This window comes from Chelmon rostratus, chromosome 2, assembly GCF_017976325.1.
Source record: "Chelmon rostratus isolate fCheRos1 chromosome 2, fCheRos1.pri, whole genome shotgun sequence".
NCBI classification, from domain to species: Eukaryota; Metazoa; Chordata; class Actinopteri; order Chaetodontiformes; family Chaetodontidae; genus Chelmon; species Chelmon rostratus.
In genome coordinates this window covers 18,587,054-18,608,016 of record NC_055659.1, presented here as the reverse complement: position 1 = coordinate 18,608,016, position 20,963 = coordinate 18,587,054, and the positions used below count along the sequence as shown (strand labels likewise).

Sequence of the window (20,963 nt, the reverse complement as noted above, 5' to 3'; positions counted from 1 at the left end):
GGGGGCGGGACTTCCGACAGCGCAGGTTGGACCTTAAGTGACAGACTTCATCTCCTTAAAAGTGGAAGAAAAACCGAAGGACGACGGGTTACACGTTTTAAAAAAGTAAGGAACCATCACGAGACAAATAGGTTTTGAATAGTTTGTGGATAACTCGGGGTATAGTTATGTTTACAGGACATTATTATCCGTACAGCGCCGTAATGTTGTATCGCTGAGAGGAGCTAGCCGGTAAACAGAGTCCTGCCCGTAGTTTGGGAAATGCGATGTTGTGTTTAGGGTAGGTTCGTAAATAGGTAAACCGGAGAAGTTAACACACCAAATGATAAAATTAACAAGCATATTTGTTTACTTTATAAAATCACAGTAGCATTTAGAGCCTCAGCTACTTTATCCAGTCGTATGTGGCCTGTTAACTTAGTTTCATCATCACTTCGGAAAAAATCGACCTTTTATTTCAGGCTTTTAATAACAAATCTAAATATTACTAAGCGTGAACTCCATGCCGGTCTGTAAGGGAGAACTCAAACAAATCCAGGCAGTTTAACACTTGTACTTCCTACCGACCTGCCTGGTATAAAAAGGTGCGTTCACCTGATTGACCCTGGCTTTGGTTACATAACCTGACCTGACCTGAATTGATTCGTTGATTGACAGAAAAATAGTCTGCAGACGTTTTGATAATAAATGAATCATTGAAGTCATTTATTAAGCAAACATGCCAAATTTTGTTTACTTCCTGTATTTCAGATTTTCAGATTTGCTGTTTTTTTTGTCAAGTTATCTGACTTTTTCAGGTTTTGAAGTGTTGTTCTGACACTTTATAAGCTACATGATTGATTGAGAAAATAGTCAGCAGATTAATCAGAGAAATCAAAGAAAATAATCATTACTTGCATCTCACACCAGTGAGGCATTGAGTACATATGTTGGCGTTTAGGTTTGCAGTATTTCAGGTAAAGAAAGACTAGAAACACATCAGTGAACCGGATGTCTCTCGCAGCATTAACAGAAGAGCCAGTCTATACTTGAGTCACTCACAGTTGACATTGGGTGGAAGACACCCACACCTGACCATCACAGGACTAACACGAACAGGGGACTCACGTTGATGCCTGTTGGCAGTGTACAGTCACTGTCCAGGCCTTTGCTTGTCTTTGGAATGTGGGATTAAACTTAAATGGAAAAACACGAAAGCACCAACTCCTCACGCAAAGGGTTTGGCCTGAGGTTCAAACCTAGGTCCTTCTTGTTGTCAGGCAACACTGGCAATCATGTCGTGGTCAAAGATGTTTGCTATGTTTTTAAGGAGGACCTTTGCTGTTGCTGGGTTTGTATCCCTTACACCCAGCAGCTTTTATGGCTGTAATTATTGCCTGAACAAACACACGAGACATTTGTTTGACTATTTCATTAAAAAAATCAGCAGATACAAATTATATACATAAAGCAGCCTGTTATTTTCAAATTAGTTTCTAATGTTAGATTTTTATGATTCTGTAAAGCAGTAGCACGTGTTTTTCATTTGTTTCCCTGTGTCCTAGATTGTAATGATTGTCAAACATGGACCGCATAAACCCTTATTATGCCGTTATGGACGTGAGGAGGCGATTTCGAGAAGCGGGAGTACATCGCAAGGATTGTTTTAGAAAGATAAAGAAACGAGGAGACATACTCAGGTAACGGGCAATGCCACCATGAGAGTTTGAACTGGAGACTCATGTGGTTTAGTCCCTCATTATTTGCTGCAGCCCGCCTCTGCATCTGGCAGAACTGATATTTATAGTAATATGTTGTTTTTCTTCTTGGATCTCTCTGTAGGTATCATGGGAATGCAGATGAAGTTGGTTGTTTTGTGGCAGGCAGGCCATTGTCCAGAAGAAATCGCTATTATGAAGTAAGAGTTGATCATTTCCTTTCAATCCAAGGCTACTAATGTGGCACAGAGGTGACAATATAAAAAAATCAATTTGTCAGTGAAAAATATAGCCACACCTGTTATTTACTGACTGTTATTTACACTTGAATTTCCCTTATTAGCAATCATTCTGTACTTGGTGTCTATTATGAGTTTCAGTGTGATATTCAGTGATGAAGCAAACTGATTTCTAACCTGAACTGGGTTTTTTTTTTATGTGCCACGGGTGGTATTAGCTTCACTGCTGATGAACTGCCAGTGTGATCAGTCCAGCAGATTTGCTTCCACTCTCACCAGTTGCATTCTTCACTGTGCTGACTGCACAGCTGACTTACTTTGACAGTTGAAGACACTTTTGATGAAGTTCTAATATGAGAAGAATGGGATGTAATGAAACTACCAAATTGTTCAGAATTGTTTAAACATCAGTTACTGTATCCCAAATGATGATACAAGTGAATCATTATGGGAATTAATCAAGCAGCGTTAAGACATATATACTATACTAGTGTATTACTATGTAAATATCTGTATGTACTGTGCTTGTATGTTTCTACCGTGAAGTACAACCCGGATTCCAAAAAAGTTAGGACGCTGTGTAAAACCTCAATGAAGAGTTTAGTCATTTGCAAACAAACTGTGCCTGAGTAGTAACATCCTTTATACCATCATGTTCACAAAGTGTTGAACCTCGCTCCATCCTCGCTTGTGAACGCCTGAGTCTTTCCAGGATGCTCCTTTCATACCCAATCATGATACTATCACCTGTTACCAATCAACCTGTTTACCTGTGGAATGATCCAAGCAGGTGTTTTTGGAGCATTCCACAACTTTCCCAGTCTTTAGTCGCTCCTGTCCAACTTGTTTGAAACATGTTGCTGCATCAAATTCAAAATGGGCGGATATTTACAACAATCGATAAAGCTGATAGGGTCAAACATTAAATATATTGCCTTTGTACTGTTTTCAATTGATCATATGTCTAAAAGGATTAGCAAATGATCACATTCTGCTTTATTTGTGGTGTACACAGCTTCCCAATTTTTTTTTGCATCAGGGTTGTACTGAGAATTGAGCCATTTCCCCATTTCCTCTCTACATGTAAATGTTTTATAGCTTGTTATGCAGTAGAATATTATTTAGCATTTTTTGTTAATAATTAAAGATGCTAGTATACATACAAATTATTATTTGAGGTATTGATGTGCACATATTGTCCCACAATGCAGTGCACAACAGAGGAGGAGGAACTAAAGAGTAAAGTCTTTATATTTGTGTCATTCTCAGTGAGTAGAAAGTGATACAGCACGTTCAATTCTTCTACACTAAGTAGACTGTAATGATGGATATCACTTTGTAGCTTTTATATTTCTTTTGGCTCGGACACAGCTCTTGTTCTGTGATGATAAGAGGAGACTTGGCAGGCCATCATGAATGCTTGCCTTCATCCTTTAGAGCCATAATGAAAAAGAAATCATGACACTTATCTAAGAAACAAACATCTTTCAGCTTGGACATAGATTTGTTGTATTCTTGGCTTCAGTAATTGCTGAAGCTGATGCTGATTCCTCAAGTCATATTATGCCAAAATCATTAGCAAAGTCGGAAGCAGTGTCGGTACAGATAATACTAACATTTTTTAGATTGAAACGTTTCTCTTCTGCATACTGAGCAGGTTTGCCAGCTCGCCCCTGAACAGCTGTGATGTTGACACTCTGTTCAGTCAACCTCAGTTAAGTTCAGTTAGGGTTAAAAAAATATATGATTGCATCCTTTTTATTGTAAAGCCCTCATGATTAAGAGGAGAGGACAATTTGTTTTTGGATCAGAGAAGAAGTACAAAAAGCCTTAGTCTTCCAGAAGCTCACCTAATGTAATCACTAGGATCACACACATTTCCCGCAGTTTTTCTGCTTATTACCTTGATTTGTTGTTACTGTTGCAATATCTGTCGAGTAATCGTCCTAGCATTGAACACATGGTGTCGACAATGATAACAAAAGCAGATTTTTAAATCAAACCTTAAGTCAGTAAGTCCTTGATTTCAGACAGAGTCGGACAAAAGTGGCCGTCACTGTGGATTCACACAGCAGTTTTGGGCAGGTTTTATCAGCTGTAGCTAGCTAGTTAATAAAGATAATGTGAGTTCCGTGAGTTGTTCGAAAATGTTTCTAGCTGGCTTGCTTTTAAAACAAGAACCCTGTAAAATTTGGTCTAAAATATCCAGTTGCTTACATCATTGTTCCAACGTTTCAGCTGTGCTTTTGACTTGACGGGTGTCCTGACTCGATCTTATTGGGACTTTATCATCTCAGCCCCGACAAACCAGTTTCACACAGCCAAATAAGTCACAGCGCATCACAAACCATGTGCTGGTTTGTTTATTTTCCCCCAGTGCACAAACATCCTAAGACAGTGACTGCCTCTCTGAATAAACCATGTCCAAACTTGCCTAAGACACACATCCTGCCCCCGGTCTGACGTGTAGTGAAACAGTAACTAACCCGCTCAACCTTTATACTGAACGGGTGTTTCATTATTGTGACTCACTTTGTGGGAGTCATGTAGGAGGAGGGAGGAAGCCATTTGCGTAAATGAGCATATGAGCTAACAAATGGTGGTAAGGTGGATGCTGATTGTAGATTTTAGGGTTCATCTGCACGTTTTACACTGACAGAGAAAATGGGGACGTATTGCCTCTCACTCTCAGGAGACGGCTGTTGAGGTCATGGGAAAGAACTTGAAAGTTTCCTCTTCTCCTTGCCCTGGATTTGCCAGCAGTGCTCTGATTGCACTACGTCCATGTAGGGCTCCCTAGGGATGATGTCATATGGTCAGTATTCAGTTATTATAACAACGGTGAAGGCCAGCTCTTTTACTGAAGGGTTTTTCGCAGCATATAGTTTCAGGTCGGTTTGGAAATTTCATGGAGTGAAAAGAGAAGCTGTGTCAACCTAAAAGCAAAATGTAATGGCATATAAAAATCTGGGGTGGAGCCTGATCTTCTCTGACAAATAACCCTGCAGCACTCAACGTGGGCATTATAAAACATTTATGTCCCTTTGGATGATTTTCCTGCAATAAAATCTGTAAACTCTGAACCAGGAGGCAGACTGTTAAAAGAGCTCAGCAAATATTGGATGGATCATTATGAAATTTTGTACAGATATTCGTGGTCTGCAGAGATTGAATCCGTCTGATCATCCCCTGACACCGTTAGCAGCACCACCATCAAAACTTTATACGTCCAGTACTTTAGTTTATGACTGCATAGCTGCAAATCTATTGACATTCCCATCAACCTTAGCTGGACTGTGCTAATCGGCAAGTATTAGCATGCTAAAATGCTAAACTGCGAACAAACATATCTGCTACTCATCAGCATGGTAGTTGTCATTCTGCTAGCATTAGCATTTAGCACAAAGCCTCGCTGTGCCTAAGAACAGCTTCACGGAGCAGCTAGAACAGCTGTGAACTCTTTCTTTTATTTTTCATTGAATTATTAAGTAGTGTTGGCTGGATAAGCATCATTGCTATGCTTTAAACCTTTCTTTTACTGAACGTAACATACTAGTACTGTGCATAATATTTAATTTATCTCAGTGGCTGAATCACCCTCGTCTGGCAACACCCACAAAAGGAGAATAAAAGGATTTCTGATGAAATACGCCTCATCACTGTTTGCTCTGCTTCTGCTGTCTGTCTGTGTGAAGTGGTTCATGACTCGTTGCCCTGGATGTTACAACACCATCTTTTGAACTCAAGGTCGGCGTCCTAGGATGTATCAGAACGATTACAATGACTCATAACACTGTTTTGAAAAAACATTAATGTCCAAAACTACTGTCTGTGTTCTAAACAAGCATCTGAATATCACATTAAATGTGGTATATTTGCTTACATTACAGTTTTAAGAAACCCCTCAATGTTTCTTGGTGATAATTCAACCTGTGCTCTCTGCAGGTGACAATCAGGGACACAGGAGTGAGGGGAATGATTGCTGTGGGTTTGGTGCCTCAGTTCTACAGGATGGACCAGCAGCCGGGCTGGCTCCCATGCTCCGTGGCCTTTCATGCTGATGATGGCAAGTATGTGACAAGAATGATTTTCTTTACATGCTGTAGAGTGAACATGTTTTAATGATACATGACATGAAGATGCAGCAGAATAATGTCGTACGTCTCATGTATGTCTGTTTTAAAACAACAGCCAAGTAACCATATGAGCGTCAAAACAGGTTTTGCTTGCTACAATCATTCCAGCTGTTCATGCTGGGCATTAAGAGATCCCTTCCTAAAGTGCTTTCAGTGTAAACAAAGAGTTCACTTGAAATTAATGTGGGAAAGTTCTGACTGAGGAAATGTGCTTATTTCATGTTCAGGTCTCACTTATTACTACCTTTAGAAAGAGCCTTGTCAGGTAGTGTGACAGAACAACATCTGGTCTGACGTTTTATGAACTGAACGAAGGTTAGAGAAACTACACATTTATGTCAGACTGGCTCTTCAGAGCAGCAGTAGTGATACAACAAACACCAGGATTTGTTATACAGGACTAGTTATCGGCCTTGTCAATGTTTCCTCTCTGTTTCCTGGTGTTTATGACAGCATTTTGTAAATTGATGTAAATTCAATAATGCTTCCCTTAAAAAGTCGGACCAGCAGCACACAAGCGCTGCTGGCTCCATCTTCATTAGAGCTTTGACAGTAGATAGATTATAGGAAATGATGGGATCGCGAACGACAAGCAGCCATCAACGTTTTTGGACAAGCCTTGGATCTTTCTGACAGAGGAAAAAAATCTAGAATCATCACAAAATGTAAATAATTCCAAACAACCCTGAACTCTTGCTGCTGTCCACGTGTGGATGTGGAGAGGCTGAGGGAGTAGGTGGGACTGGGTAATGTCCTCTTGTGCACAAGCTCAGTCAGTCCATCTGCGGCCCTCTGTTGGCGTGAACGCACGGTGTGCAGCGCTGCTTCTGCCACACTGCCGGCCTCACAGAGCAACCGTCTGCTACAAATTAAGTTTCTTTATTGGTAAATTGTTTTCATAATTACGTTGTGGTGAGCGTGTCATCGCTGGCCCTGGACTATGGTGTGAGACAATGTTTCTCTGAGTGAATGAAATACAACATTTATGTACTGCCCTGCAGTCGCAGGGATCAGGGACTGTGAGACCAGAATCCAGGGTTCACGACCAGAGTCCTGTCTATGCTTACGTTTAGGCAACAATAGCAGTTTAAATAGAGAAAGATCAGGATTTCAGTTTAATTTTAATAAAAAAATTTAGGTCTGAAGTCATAGCAGACTTTTTAAACAGACCATAACCTTCACCAAACCTTAACCAAGTGCTGCCAGTGCTTAAACATAACCATAAAAAAGTCGAGTAATGCGGTTACAATGAATGTGTAGTGTATTGCAAGACTGACTATTTTACCGCAAAACAAATGAAATGCGATATAACAGTGAAATGTTCACTGACGTTATGTATACCGATTCGACTTGCCAGTTATATTGATCAACAACATTTCCTCATTATGTTAATAGAAAAGGTTTGAGAGTTCTCAGCTGCCCAAAGCATTACGATAAAAAAAATTGAATTTGAAATGAAATGTAATGTTTGCAGTAGTCACACAATGCAGCAAAATTAAATGAAATCTAAGTAGTAGTGTTCTAGGGAGACACTGTGTAAAATATAAATTCAACAGAATGTGATCAGTTTTCATCTCTTTTGACATATGCTGAATTGAAAACAGTGCAAAGACATTACATTTAATGTTTGACCTCACTCTGAATTTGATGCAGCAACATGTTTCAAACAAGTTGGGACAGGAGCAACAAAAGACTGGGGAAGTTGTGGAATGTTCCAAAAACACCTGTTTGGATCATTCCACAGGTAAACAGGTTCATTGGTAGCAGGTGATATTATCATGACTGGGTATGAAAGGAGCATCCTGGAAAGGCTCAGTGGTTCAGCGAACTTCATCAGTGGGAGGATGAGGTTCGCTACTTTATGAACACATGAAGGATAAAGGATGTTACTCCATGGAATCAAGAACACTTTGTAAAACTGTTGCCAGTAAATATAGTTTGTTTGCAAATGATTGCATCCGGTTTTTACCAAGTACTGACTTCCTAGGAATCAGTGGTATCATAAAACCGTTGCCGGTAAATACAGTTTGTTGGATTGCATTCTGTTGTATTTACAATGACAGAGATGATGCAAATGAGCCGCTGTTTATGCACTGTTTTTTTTACCTTCATTTTCTTTTACTGGTGTCTTCTGATGTTTTTTTCTCTATCTGCCAAATCTGACAATGATGACCTTAATGATCAGCTGTTGAACCTCTCCTACTTGTCTTTCCACAGGCTGTATAATGGCAGCACTGTAGGACAGAAGTTTGGTCCAAAATGCTGCAAAGGCGACAAAATCGGCTGTGGAATATCCCTTGACTCCGATAATGGACAGTTAGCAGTGTTTTTTACCAAGAATGGCAAGAAAGTAAGTGCTCCAATACTATCATTTACTCAACCAGTACAATTTTGCAAATAAAGTTATTCATGGTTCCCAGCGACCTTTCCCTTAAATATACTGTTTCTGAATATGTGCTAAGATTGGCAGAGTGGAAGTTGATATCTCAATTGACTGGCTCCACCCTGCTGTGGGAATGTCCTCCTTTGGGGAAGAAGTGGCGGTGGACCTGAACGCTGAATGGGAGGAGGAAGATGATGGAAAGATGATCGTTGATAGTCACGAAGAGGACTGGGCCCGTTTCCATGATGTCAAGGTGACTGGCACGGTACGTCCTGCTGCAGAGACAAAAAAAAATCATTGTTATTGTTACATGTCTACTAATTCTACTGCAATTGGGTCTGCCACTCAGGGACATTACATTTCTGACAGGTTGTTTTCCTCATAAAGGTTCATGTTGTGTAATGGTTTGCTGGTGTCAGTGGGAGGATGAGGCAGAGGGAGACTCTGCAGTCTGCATACACCAAATCATTGGTCTGGACATCAGAAAGCTTTAATTTAGGCTTTCTGCTAACTGATGATGGAAGGATACATCACGTTTCTCAGTCAAATACATCATTGAGTGTTTGCCCACTAAGTCCTGCTCATACTGTAAAAAGTAAAAATAAATATATACACACACACACACACACACACACACACACACACACACACACACACACACATACCCGTGTATATATATGTATCACAAACTCTTAAAGGGGAACTCAACTGGTTTTACAGTCTGTTTACAGGTCTCAGAGAATACACCTGCATATGTGAAAAAAACTTGTATAAAGCCTTTTGTGGCCCCAGAAGGAGCTGCGAAAAATCTGATAAATTGCCTCGAGTGATGTCACTTGAGTCAGCGTCTGTTGGGTCTGAAGACTACAAATTTGAAAATGAACAAAATATCTGAGGGTGTGGAGTTAGAAAGAAGTGATCTTATCAGACTTCTGTAGACTGCTCCTCATCTCTGCTTGAGGCTAGTGCAGGGGTCGGCTACCTTTACCACTCAAAGAGCCATTTGGACCCGTTTCCCACAGTAAAGAAAACACTGGGAGTCAAACCCCTTTGACATTTAAAATGAAAAAACACTGCATATAACGTTTTTTTTTTGCCTTTATGCTAAGTATAAACAAACTATAATGTGTTGCATTTATGAAATCAATGAACGACTGCAGAGAAAATGAAATGACATTTCTTCATGCAACAAAAACATTTTGAACTCAGAATTAAAGACGTTGGGTTGAAGGTTCTGTCAAGTAAAATACTCAGTGTCTATTTGAGTCCTTGTATTTCTGAAAAAATGTCTCAACCGCCAGCAAACCAAAAATGCTGTCCACTCTCTGCGTGCCATCAGTCTTTTACTGGCACGTGCAGTCAGCTGTCAACCTGAATAATAAAAGGACTATTTCACTGAACGATGAAAAAAATATGAATATATACTAATTAATAGGCAATTAAAATATTAATCAAACGTGGTTAATGTGATTTCTCCTCCTGAACCTCAGCGCACAGCGTCTGCACATCAGCTGTGCGCCGTCACCTGCATCTTTACGCAGGATAAGCTGTCATCTGTGAGCGTGCGCGATGTTTGTTTCAAAATGAACAAACTAAAATAAAATACATTTTTATTAATTGCTCAATAATTATCTTCAGGAGCTGCGTCAGAGGGATGAAAGAGCCGCGGGTTGCCGACCCCTGGGCTAGTGTCTATGTTAGCCACTACTAGCATAACGCACCCAAATCTCCAAACCGTACTGTTGGCAGTAATAGCTGGAATGTGGGTAATGTAGGCGCCAGGTTTTGACAAGGAAGAAGAGTGCAAAAAAAAAAAGATGTATCTGGTTCTGTTGCTTCAATTTTGATCATTTTTAAAAACTGACGATTGCTAATCTGACAGCAGCGCTAAATCAATGGAGATTCTTTTAGCCGTATATATTCTGGCCAAAACCAAATCTCAGAGTCAATACAGAAATTCTGAAGCAAATTATTAGCTATCTCTCTCTCTCCCTCTCTCTCTCCCCCTCTCGTTGGGTGTCCACCCCTCCCTGTGACCGGGGCTTGTTTGTGTTTGACTCAGCCGTTGATACTCACAAAAACCTGAATTGAAAAGGATGGGAGGGGATCGCAGGTGAATAGCCCTTAGGCAGGAGCGAATAACTTGTATGCCACCCGCACATTTAATTATCCTTTATTTCTACAAATTTGGCCCTGTCCTGTATGAATGCAGGGCTCACAAACCGCAGTCTGATCTCCCTGGAACTCATCAATTACACATGTGCACGTCTTAACACTACATGAGAGCTGTCAGGACAGAAAAACAAGTCAGTAGCAAAGCAAGATGTGGGATTTCAAGGCTCATGAGATACAGAGCAGTGTGCTTTGATGGCAATGTTTTATTGTGCCATTGTAAGTTTTGGATTATGCCATTAACCTCTGGGTTTCTATATCTATTTGAGCCTCCGCAGTTTCTCTCCATTTTTCCAAACACTCACTTCAAGTGTTATTCTGTTTAATTTCCCTGATAGTTGTGAGTGTGTTGGGCCAGGAATTTATTGGCCACAGGTTTTAAGTGTTAAAGTGCAGGTGTTTGACGAAGACACACAAAATCCAATATTGCCTAGAAATAAACTGAAACTGGCACAGTTGTTTAGAGATTACTGATTTGCTTTCAGCTTTCATTCAAATGAGGTCAGCTGCAGTTACAACACTGGAGCGGCTGTTTACCTCTGGAGGATGTGCTTACATATTGACAGGAAGGAAGAGAAGGACCTGTGTGAAGAAAACACAAGTTCTCCAGAAATGAATCAGTCCGTAAATGCTGATGAATGAGACTTAAAATGTGTCATATTTAAATATGTGTATGATTTAATGTTTAAGATAGAAAATCAGCATAATGTTGTTATTGGTGCTGAAGTGACAGTGGTTGAGTGTAATGGGATCACACATTTCAAACGCTGTTGGTCTGCTCTTGAAATCTCGTCCAATTAGTGCTGCCCCCAACCAAAGATTTTCCTAGTTGACGAGTAGTGGTTAGTTCAAGCCATTAGTCAACTAGTCATCACGTTTTAATGATGTCAACACTGTGCTACATTACAGAGAAATACATCCCTAATTCCAAAAAAGTTGGGACGCTGTGTCAAACGTTAATAAAACCAGGACGCAATCAATCAAAAACTGGGTTTACCAACTACGGTTTTATGAAGTGTTCCTGGCCTCATGTAGTAACATCCTTTACACGATCATGTGTTCACAAAGTGTTGAACATCACTCCAAACTCGCTTGTGAACCACTGAGCCTTTCCAGGAGGCTCCTTTTATACCCAATCATGATACTATCACCTGTTACCAATCAACCTGTTTACCTGTGAAATGATCAGAACAGGTGTTTTTGGAGCGTTCCACAACTTTCCCAGTCTGTTGTTGCTCCTGTCCCAACTTGTTTGAAATGTGTTGTTGCATCAAATTCAGAATAAGCAGATATTTACAAAAATCAATGAAGCTGATGAGGTCAAACATTAAATATATTGTCTCTGTGCTGTTTCAAGTGATTATATGTCCAAAGGATTAGCACTTTCTGTTTCATTTATATTTTACACAGCGTTCCAGTTTTTTTTGATGTGGTCCCTGCTGTTCTCCCTGGAACACTACTACTTAGATTTCATTTAATTTTGCTGCATTGTGTGACTACTGCAAACATTTTATTTCATTGAAATTCAATTTTTAATAGTAATGCTTTGGGTCTGCAGGGCAGCTGAGAATTTTCAAACCTTTTCTATTAACATAATGAGGAAATGTTGTTAATTAACATGCCTGGCAAGTCGCACCGTGAAATCAACTTAACAAAAAGTCACAGCTCCCAAATTGATTTTGTTTTTGTTTTTTTTCTTTGTGACTCACCAACCAATGAAAAGTTGGTCACCAGACTCCTCTCATTGATGGTTTGGTCGACCATGAAGGAGCAGCACCACATCCAACCTACTACTTACTAATGAAAGAATTTAACTGGAAACCTTGTTAGTAATGAGGTGCTGGGCTGAGACACATGAGTATGAAAGTCTTTTGTCTTCACTGTAATCTCCAGGTGGTTGTATTATGGTCCTTTGCGTTCTGACATTTACGAAGGTTACTCTGGGAAAGGATTTAGCTTTAATGGTGTTAATTTCCTCTGCTGCATGAAGTAAACCATCGCTGCAGCTTTGCTTTTAGTACCCAAACAGTACGGCGCAGGGATGAAATTCTGCCCTATTTTTCCCAGAAAGAAAGAACTGCATGGCATTGCAACCTATTTTTTTCATCTCATCATCTAACGTCCCTAATAGGATAATGTGTGAATAAAACATGCTCTCACTTCTTTTTCAACTCCTGCCTCTACCAACCTGAGAGGGGAGCAGCATCCAGGCCAGAGCGAATTCAGACACATCAGTGAAACGCAGAGTGCCGTCTGGGCTGAACTCAGGAGTTTTTGAGTCATATAATAATCTCGATAAACTCTTCCTCTCGTTTTGTTGACACACCTAAACAAGCAGCACATTTCACAATTTTTATTTATTTTAGTGATTAAAGACACAAACGAGTTTTTAATCTACAGTAAAAGCAAGTCATTTTTGTTCCTCATTAGCCTCCAACACAGCTGTGTCAGAAACAATATGGGACATACAGGCAGCTTGAAGGGAGCCGGTGTCATTGTTATATAAACACTATGCAACAGTAACAGAGAAGGGTCATTCATCAGCTAACTGACTCAGTAATGTTAACCAAATCTACTTAAGTTAGCTACATAAGCTAACGATAGCCACCAATTGCCAGGTAAGGCTGCAGAAGCAAAATCCCTGAAATGTTTTGGATTGAGTTTTATTTCTTATGAATGAATTGAACTTTTCATCTCCAAGTATACGGTTATGTTATATCTTATGTCAAAAATCCCAGTCTTGCTTCACTTGGCTTTTGCATTCATTGATTTTTTTTGTGGCCACATCGAGGCAGCAGAGCAAGCTAAGTACAGATCACTGATATTGTCACCTTACAAGGCTGTGGCAACATCTTTAGCAGCAGTCTGTTTGCATGCAACATTAGCATTCATTTGGAGTCGTGTTTTCGGTAGTAGCACAAATGAAATCCAATATTCATTTTTCTTTTTGAGAGAAGTATCTGTCCCTTTTCCTGCTCCTCTATGTTCACCAGCTAGCTAGTTGCGAAAGGCAGGCTCAGACTACAGGAGTTTTGAACCGATTTATTTCCGATGCACCCCTTGCAACAATCATTGAGGAATCTGGTCTGGGAGATTGGTCAGTGCCAACGTTCAGCACAGATTATCTGGTAATGACGGAGGTCTACAGATCCTGTCTTAAGCAACCCGAACTGCTTGCAGACTCATCGGGTCCTGCCTGATAATTCATGTTTGATATTTAGGAGCCAAAGTGTGAATCATAGCGTCAGTACTTTACCGTAGGACCACAACCGTCAATGATGAGAAAGGCTAGCAGGGTTGCCAAGCAACAGTAAACATTCTAGCCCCTGAGGCTAACGTTAGGTAGCATACTGTTGTTGACAGATATTAAAACTGACAGTTAAAATCTCAACTCCAGTTCTTGCTGAAGATACAACCTGACCATGTCTCATTTAGCCTTCTGCTTTTTTACAGCCAGCTGTTGCACCATGTCAGCCTCCATGATGTTCATATCACTGAGTTTTTAACTGCAAACTGAGTGGAGTTTACGGACTGGAAAATAGAAACCATGAGCTGAAAGAGGCTAAAAGGCACATTTGAATTGTATTAACAAATGTTAACATTTGAATATTAACATTTGTTAATACAAAAATATTGATTAGTGCACCTTAACATAAAGCTCAAAGTGTTTAACCACTAAAGTAATCGCAGTCTGCCGACCAGCGTTAACTCTTAACTGTTGTTTGTTTAAACCATTAAGTTGATTTTACTCCAAGTGCATTTTTAAAGTTTGAAATAAAGATGTTTTTTTCAATCATGAAAGCAAAATTGTAAAAATGACCTCAGACTCCATAGGATAAGGCAGATGCTGTTTTAAGTTAGCGTTCTCATGCTGAGATGCTACGTTTGGAGACATTGATCTGGCCTCTGTGTTCAGTCATAACCTGTATTCTGCCTTAACCTGTACAGCTGCTGGAGTACATGGGTAAAGGGCAGAGCATCACGGACGTGGGCTTGGCTCAGGCCCGTCGGCCTCTCAGCACGCGCTCCCACTACTATGAACTGGAGATCACAGATGCTGGAGAGAAGTGCTACATCGCCCTGGGGCTGGCACGCAGGGTAAGAGCCTCTTTGTTTTAGTCATCGCCATAATGACCACATGTCATTATCATTGACACGCCGTGTTACTTACTGTACACACTCTGTGGTTATCTGTCAGTACAAAACCCCCCAGCCCCCCCACCCTCCGCCCTCACACCTCGTCATCGCTCTCCCTCATACACACCACTGCTCTCACTGTTTCCAGTCTGAGTGATGGATGACCAAAAGAGGAAAAGCTAACAACAGAATAAATATTGTCTCATTTCGTCCCAACATCTGTTTTTTCCATAGAAAGCAGGTTTTTCCATTCACATACTAATCTGCCATGTTAACCAGAGGACTGCAGTCAAGTGTGTGAAAGGTTACTGATGAGATAAGATGGGATTGTTGTATTTGTGTCGGTTTCTTTCTGCTTCTGTCTTATTTTACTTCCTCTTTCCATGCAGTGAGTCACCGTACACAAGACGGAATGAATAGAAAAGAATTAAAAGCATGCAGGAGTTCCTCAGGCGAAGCAATTAAAGGATGATATCCTAATTAATTTGGCTCAGTTTGGTGGTTTTAGTCTGAAATGATGACAGCAAGTGATGATCCATATTTTGGAAATAAGTCTGAGAGAAGACTTGTTGAGTGTTTACACATCAGAGATGCAATCAGCTGCCTTCGGCCTCGCATGACATCATCATGAACGTGTGCATGTTGTGTTTAATATAAATAAAATCAGCGTAATAACTGCTTGGGATGCAGTCGTCGTGCCACTTTAAATGACAGATTTGAAGTGAAGTGCTGCTCTCCACTGGGATGGGCAGCACTCGTCGTTCTCGGCTGTTGGACACTAATTGCTCGAGCATCAGTCCTGCTAATCACGCTGCTGTTTTGCCAGCTGCGGTGATGCTCGCAGCCTGGGAGGTGGTGGATCACTGCTGTGCTCGCCCTTAACTTGAAGCTCCCCCCGACTCCTCTGCCATGAGTTACTATGTGTGGGCATGTCGTGCCCCCGGGGTCAGACGGCGTGGAGAATGGAGCTCTGTCATTTCGCTGATTGTTTTGCAGGAGTTGTTTTTCTCCATGTGTCTGCGGTTCTGCTGGAGCATTATAAATCCATCAAACGGTCATTCCTGAGGTTTCGTTCCATCCCCCCGTCATCTCCTGCGAGGCGCATCAGCCTGCTGATGGGAAGCGTGACGTCTCGCTGCAACAAATCCAAACAAAGGTGTCTCTCACTGTCCCAGCGTAACACATGCTCAACAGTTGCTCAATGGCTGCTTACATTGGATAAAGGAGCAATTGTTTTTGGTGCATTCCTTTTCTCTTTTGTTGCTTCAGGGAGAAGTCGTGTTCCCCACGCACCAGTCATTACAGACACCTCGTCTCTTTAATTCTGCGGTGTTGCTTCCGTCTTATCTTCTAATGCTTTCTCCTTCCAACGCCTAATTTTCATACCTGTTGCTGTGCCCATCATCACACCAGTGTTCTGCTCACACGGGGGCTTATGTAGCTACTTCAAGCTCCTGAAACACTTGACTGTAAAGCTAGTTTGTCCAACTGGAGAATCCCTGCCGACATAGAAAGTCACTGCTGTCACATTCCTTGATGGACGAGGGTGATCTTTATGATGTGCAACTTCAAACTGAATCAGGGGAAGCTTCCTCTTTTTTCAGATATCGTGATCAAAACATATTCATTTTTTAAATAACTGACAAATCTCACCAACCTGCTTGGTTTCACCTCGTGGTAGAGTTTTCACATCCTTTCTGAACTTGTCTGAGATCAGCCATCAGCCTCTCACTGAAATCTGAAGCAATATTTTTGCTTTAGTATTTTGAAATTTGACTCAGTTTTTCCTGTTCAAGAAAGAATTTTCAGAGAAAATTGCTGAAATCTTCCACCAGTAAAAATGAAATGAAATGGATGGAGACGTTGTTCAGACTAGCTGATGTGTTAATGAGTCATAAGACGTGACTTTGTCTTTTGGTTCGCAGGACTACCCCAAAAACAGACATCCAGGCTGGAGCAGAGGGTCCATAGCCTATCATGCAGGTGAGTTTCTGATCATGATGGTGTATCATGTGTTTTCTCTGTGGACATTTGCAGTGAAATGAAACCCATATAACAGTAACAACGTGTCATTGTGGACAGTGCCAGTGGCTTACGTTCTATCCTGTTTATTACTGTGTCAGCAACAGCCACATTGGTAATGGCACCAAATTGTAGTTCATGTTTCTGGTGGAGAGAACAGATTTGTCAGTATTTTGTTTTTATTGATGTCAATCGTAATGAAATGTTTAAAAGGTGATCATGTGTAGCTTTCTTTGGCTTCCACTGTACGGTGCTTTGCTAAAAACAGTTTCCACCAAGCGTCAGAATGTTATTGTTCCAGCGTATTATTTGATACATGTTCTCTCCTGAATGCACGTGGGTTTCCTCTGGTTGCTCTGGTTTCCTCCCACAGTCGAAATCATGCAGGTTAAGCGAACTGGAAACTAAATTGTCTGTAGGAATGAGTGGGAATCAGTCTGTCTGTACAGAGAGCGTTGGCTTAACAGGATCAGTGGTTGAAAGAGATGAATGGACGGATGTTCCGTTAAACTGCTCAACCAAAAAACCCAAAAAGGTTTATATAAGATTTAGCAATGACAGGTGTTGTCTTGTGTTTTGACAGTAGCATCTGTGTCTTATTGTGTCTCTCATGTCTGACATGAAGCATTAACCAGTTGTTCTTTGTAGATGATGGAAAGCTGTTCAAGGGCAGCGGGGTCGGGGACCCGTTTGGACCACGCTGCTTAGAAGGGGACATTATGGGCTGTGGGATCATGTTTCCACACGACTACAGCCTCGATGGTGGAGTTGAACATCTTTTATATTGTTTCCGAAGCACTGTGCCTCATCATGTACCATCTCTAATTGCCTTTCTGCGTCTGGGTTCTTTCAGACGATGTAGACGACTGGGACCTCGAAGAGCCCAGTGAGGTTAAGAACGACTTATATGAAGGCAACGAAGATGAGGAGGAGAAGGAGGAAGAAGAAGATGTGGAGGGGAGGAAGGTCATGGTGAGATGCTGTCAAAATCTGGGAATGAAAAGCCACATCTCTTAAAGCCTTTAGTACAAATATTCTTATCATCCCTTTGCTGTCTGAACAGGTGTTCTTCACCAGAAATGGAAAGGTGGTGGGCCGAAGGGAAGTGGTCCTACCCGAAGGAGGCTTGTACCCCACGATTGGCATGATGAGCACTGGGGAGAAGGTCAGAGTGGACCTGCACCCCCTCAGCGGTTGAATGGTGAAATCAGAGAAAGGTCCAAAGATTGAGCTCTGGTTCATTTTGGAGATCGGACAATAAGCAATGCCTCCACATCGACTGTGGCGCCCTCCTGCTGTAAGGACGATCACAATAATGTACGTTAATGTTAACATGCGTGCCTTAAAGGAGTGATTTATAAGGAAATGGTTTAAGAGAAAATTGTTAAACCAGGGGTTTGTTAGGGGAAAACACTATTTTTGACAATTGCATCATACAGAGTAAAGTTTATTAAATAACATGAAATATCAAATAATGAATGAAACTGTCCAATCACAGCAGAGCCCAGCTAACTAGTGGACCCTCTTATCAACAGAAATAGCAGATATGTAGCGGCGCTCTCACGGCCTGTAGCCACACTGTGCTCATGACCAGCGCTCTGCTGTACTTTCTCGTATTAATGGTGCATTAGTGACACTCAGTGGTGAGAGTGATAATATGAAAAAAACAGTGCTCGGAAAGTCTCGCCGACAAAAAACGTAGTGAACAGTGAGTTTAAGAACTGGCTGCTGAACGCTGTGGTTCTGTCTGAGTGCGGTTGCTTGCTGAAATGGAGTCATTACATCACATGTTGGCAACTGTGCAAGCCACATGCTTTAGGAACTATGGGATAATTAAATGTAATTACAGGCTGTTGAAATGAAATCAGTCATTATGACCTTTAATTGTGATATTGGAGGAAGCGGTTTTAAAAGCAAGCTCCCAAATCCAGGTTGTTTTTACAACGTTGTCAGGAAGATGTGTAAAACAGACATAAAACACAATGTGATCACTTGCTAATCCTTTTTAACACCACTTCACTACTTTGGGAAACACATGATTGTACAAGGATGTATAAGGATGTTACTACATGGGCTTGGGAACAATTCGTAAAATGCTTTGCCCATGATTGAATTCTGCTTTCATTTACATTTTACACAGCGTCCCATCTTCTTTGGAATTGGGGTTGTACGACTAGCTGTTATACTTTTTTAATCAGGTATGATTTTCATCTATTTGTAGATGAATACTGTCATTAAATACAGTCATAATACCTCCAAAATCTTTAGGATAAACTGTACAACCCAAGTCATGTCAGAGGAAGAACCCCAGACAGATGTAGACCAAAGTTACCAAGGTGACAGCACGTACCTGATGATATCTCGGTATCAGCTGATATTGTTTTCAATGTGTTTTTCCAGTACAGAGATATTTGGTGTCCGAGTGTAACTACACAAATGTCCTCCAAGCATGCATCTCACAGTTCGCATCACTCACTCACTCACTCACTCACACACACACACACACACACACACACACAAACCAAGAACACCACTGATCTCTAAGGTAACGCCAAACTCAGTGGAGTCTCTTGATAAACCAAAGTACAAAGAACTTCACATTTAAAGTCATGATACTGGGTTCATCTTCTGTGGCTCATGAGGTATTTTGGATGAAATGGATATCAAATGTCTCAAAAAGGGAAAACCATGAAGAGTATTAAACCATGTCACGCCAAGAATGATTAAGGACTAAACAACGATCAATGTATGTAGAAAATTTCTTACTAGTTCACCATTTGAATATTTTACTTAAGATCTGAATGTTGAAAATGAAGCCATACTCTATGTGCTGCTCTCAGGTATATTTGAAAATCAAAATTAAATACTTGTTTTTTTTCTATGGTTATTTTTGTGACTTTGCTTTATGTTTTTGTTTGTTTGATCACAAACTCGGTTGTTTCCTAATCAATCCATCTGTTTTGCAATTGAAGACTGTTAAAGTAGAAGACCTTTGACTGCTTTCCCCTGGTTCTTGTGCCAAGTTATAGTATAGTTAAGTTATAGTTTTGTCTTTGTGACACCAAATTCCACACACAACACCTGCATTTTACCAAAACTGTAGAGACAAAGGTGTTGCCTCTGGTATGAGTCCATACTACACTTATAACAGGGTTGCCTGCAGACTTCTGTGCTGCAAGTCGTGAGTTATTTATAAAGATAAAACAATAGGCTCCTGATTGCTGGCAACAAATAGAACTTTTACCTGCAGGACTGTATAAATATGCTTCAATTTTTGTCTGAAATAAACACATATAAGAACTTGATTATGTTGTAAGTAAACATCTGACCTAATGAGCAAAGTGCCTGTGTGAAAAGATCCAGTCTGGATCCCTTATCAAATCATACACCTGTGTGTGGGATACAGGTGTACAACATTGAAGGATTGATGGCGCCCATGAAGTGTCTCCCTGGTCATGTGTGTTCATGTGATGCTCAACTGCTGCTAATGGTGTGCTGAGGGAACACTCTGCACATCATCACATCAGCCTGTACTGTAGACAGGGTACTCCTGTTTTTTCTCTATCACGGTCCAGTTTTCCTGAGTCATCATCTTAGTTCATAGGAGCTAATAATGGTCGTCTGCTGCTGCTGGCCATCTACTGCACGGCTTTAAAAGGTAGCCCACCTTTATCTTTGGTTTGATTAAGCAGTTTAACATTCAGGGCATCTTTTAGTCTCTGTCTATCCAGTTGTTGTGTACATCCTGTCAGGTTTTTTTTTTTGTGTTATCTTGCCTGTTCTCTCATTCCCTCTTTTCACTTAAAGCAATCAAAACATGCCAAAAGTCATGTAAAAAATAAAGAATATTCACATCCACTGCACCAGCGACCATGCTTTCACTCTTTTCTGTTGCATAACGTTTAATATGAATAACATCTACTGCTAATGCTGACTTCAAAAGTAATATTTGAATATATTTTGATCACAACTCCCCACATTTGTGCGTTGTAATACTGGTGGTAACATTTGGAAAAATAAATATATCTTTAAGAGTTAAACTCTTGATAACTTGGTGAAGCAGTTTTTGTAGTCAACAGTGTTTAAAAAGCAGTGACGCATATTGTAAATTGTTGTGTTCTTTTGCCTTATTGATGTTACATTTTCCATCAATGTGTTGGATGTCTTAAAAATATAA

The 20,963-nt window shown here is 40.6% G+C and overlaps 1 protein-coding gene across 1 annotated transcript; it reads left to right on the top strand.

Moving 5' to 3' along the window:
• Window positions 1–4: 4 nt before the first annotated feature.
• On the top strand, window positions 5–20,649 carry LOC121618253 (SPRY domain-containing protein 3-like). The gene is made up of 11 exons (XM_041953629.1): window positions 5–105; window positions 1,545–1,679; window positions 1,822–1,897; window positions 5,882–6,006; window positions 8,290–8,422; window positions 8,535–8,720; window positions 14,576–14,725; window positions 16,690–16,747; window positions 17,435–17,548; window positions 17,640–17,758; window positions 17,850–20,649. The coding sequence occupies exons 2-11, from the start codon at window positions 1,564–1,566 to the stop codon at window positions 17,982–17,984; spliced, it is 1,212 nt and encodes a 403-aa protein (XP_041809563.1). The 5' UTR covers window positions 5–105; window positions 1,545–1,563; the 3' UTR covers window positions 17,985–20,649.
• The last annotated feature ends 314 nt before the right edge of the window (window positions 20,650–20,963 follow it).

What these genes read in the sequence shown, in the direction of transcription:
- LOC121618253 (XM_041953629.1), top strand. Translation starts at nt 1,564, where the DNA reads ATGGACCGCATAAACCCTTATTATGCCGTTATGGACGTGAGGAGGCGA. An exon ending in GAAGAAATCGCTATTATGAA is followed by an intron (nt 1,898 to 5,881) that starts GTAAGAGTTGAT and finishes TGCTCTCTGCAG; the next exon opens with GTGACAATCAGGGACACAGG. An exon ending in ATGTCAAGGTGACTGGCACG is followed by an intron (nt 8,721 to 14,575) that starts GTACGTCCTGCT and finishes TAACCTGTACAG; the next exon opens with CTGCTGGAGTACATGGGTAA.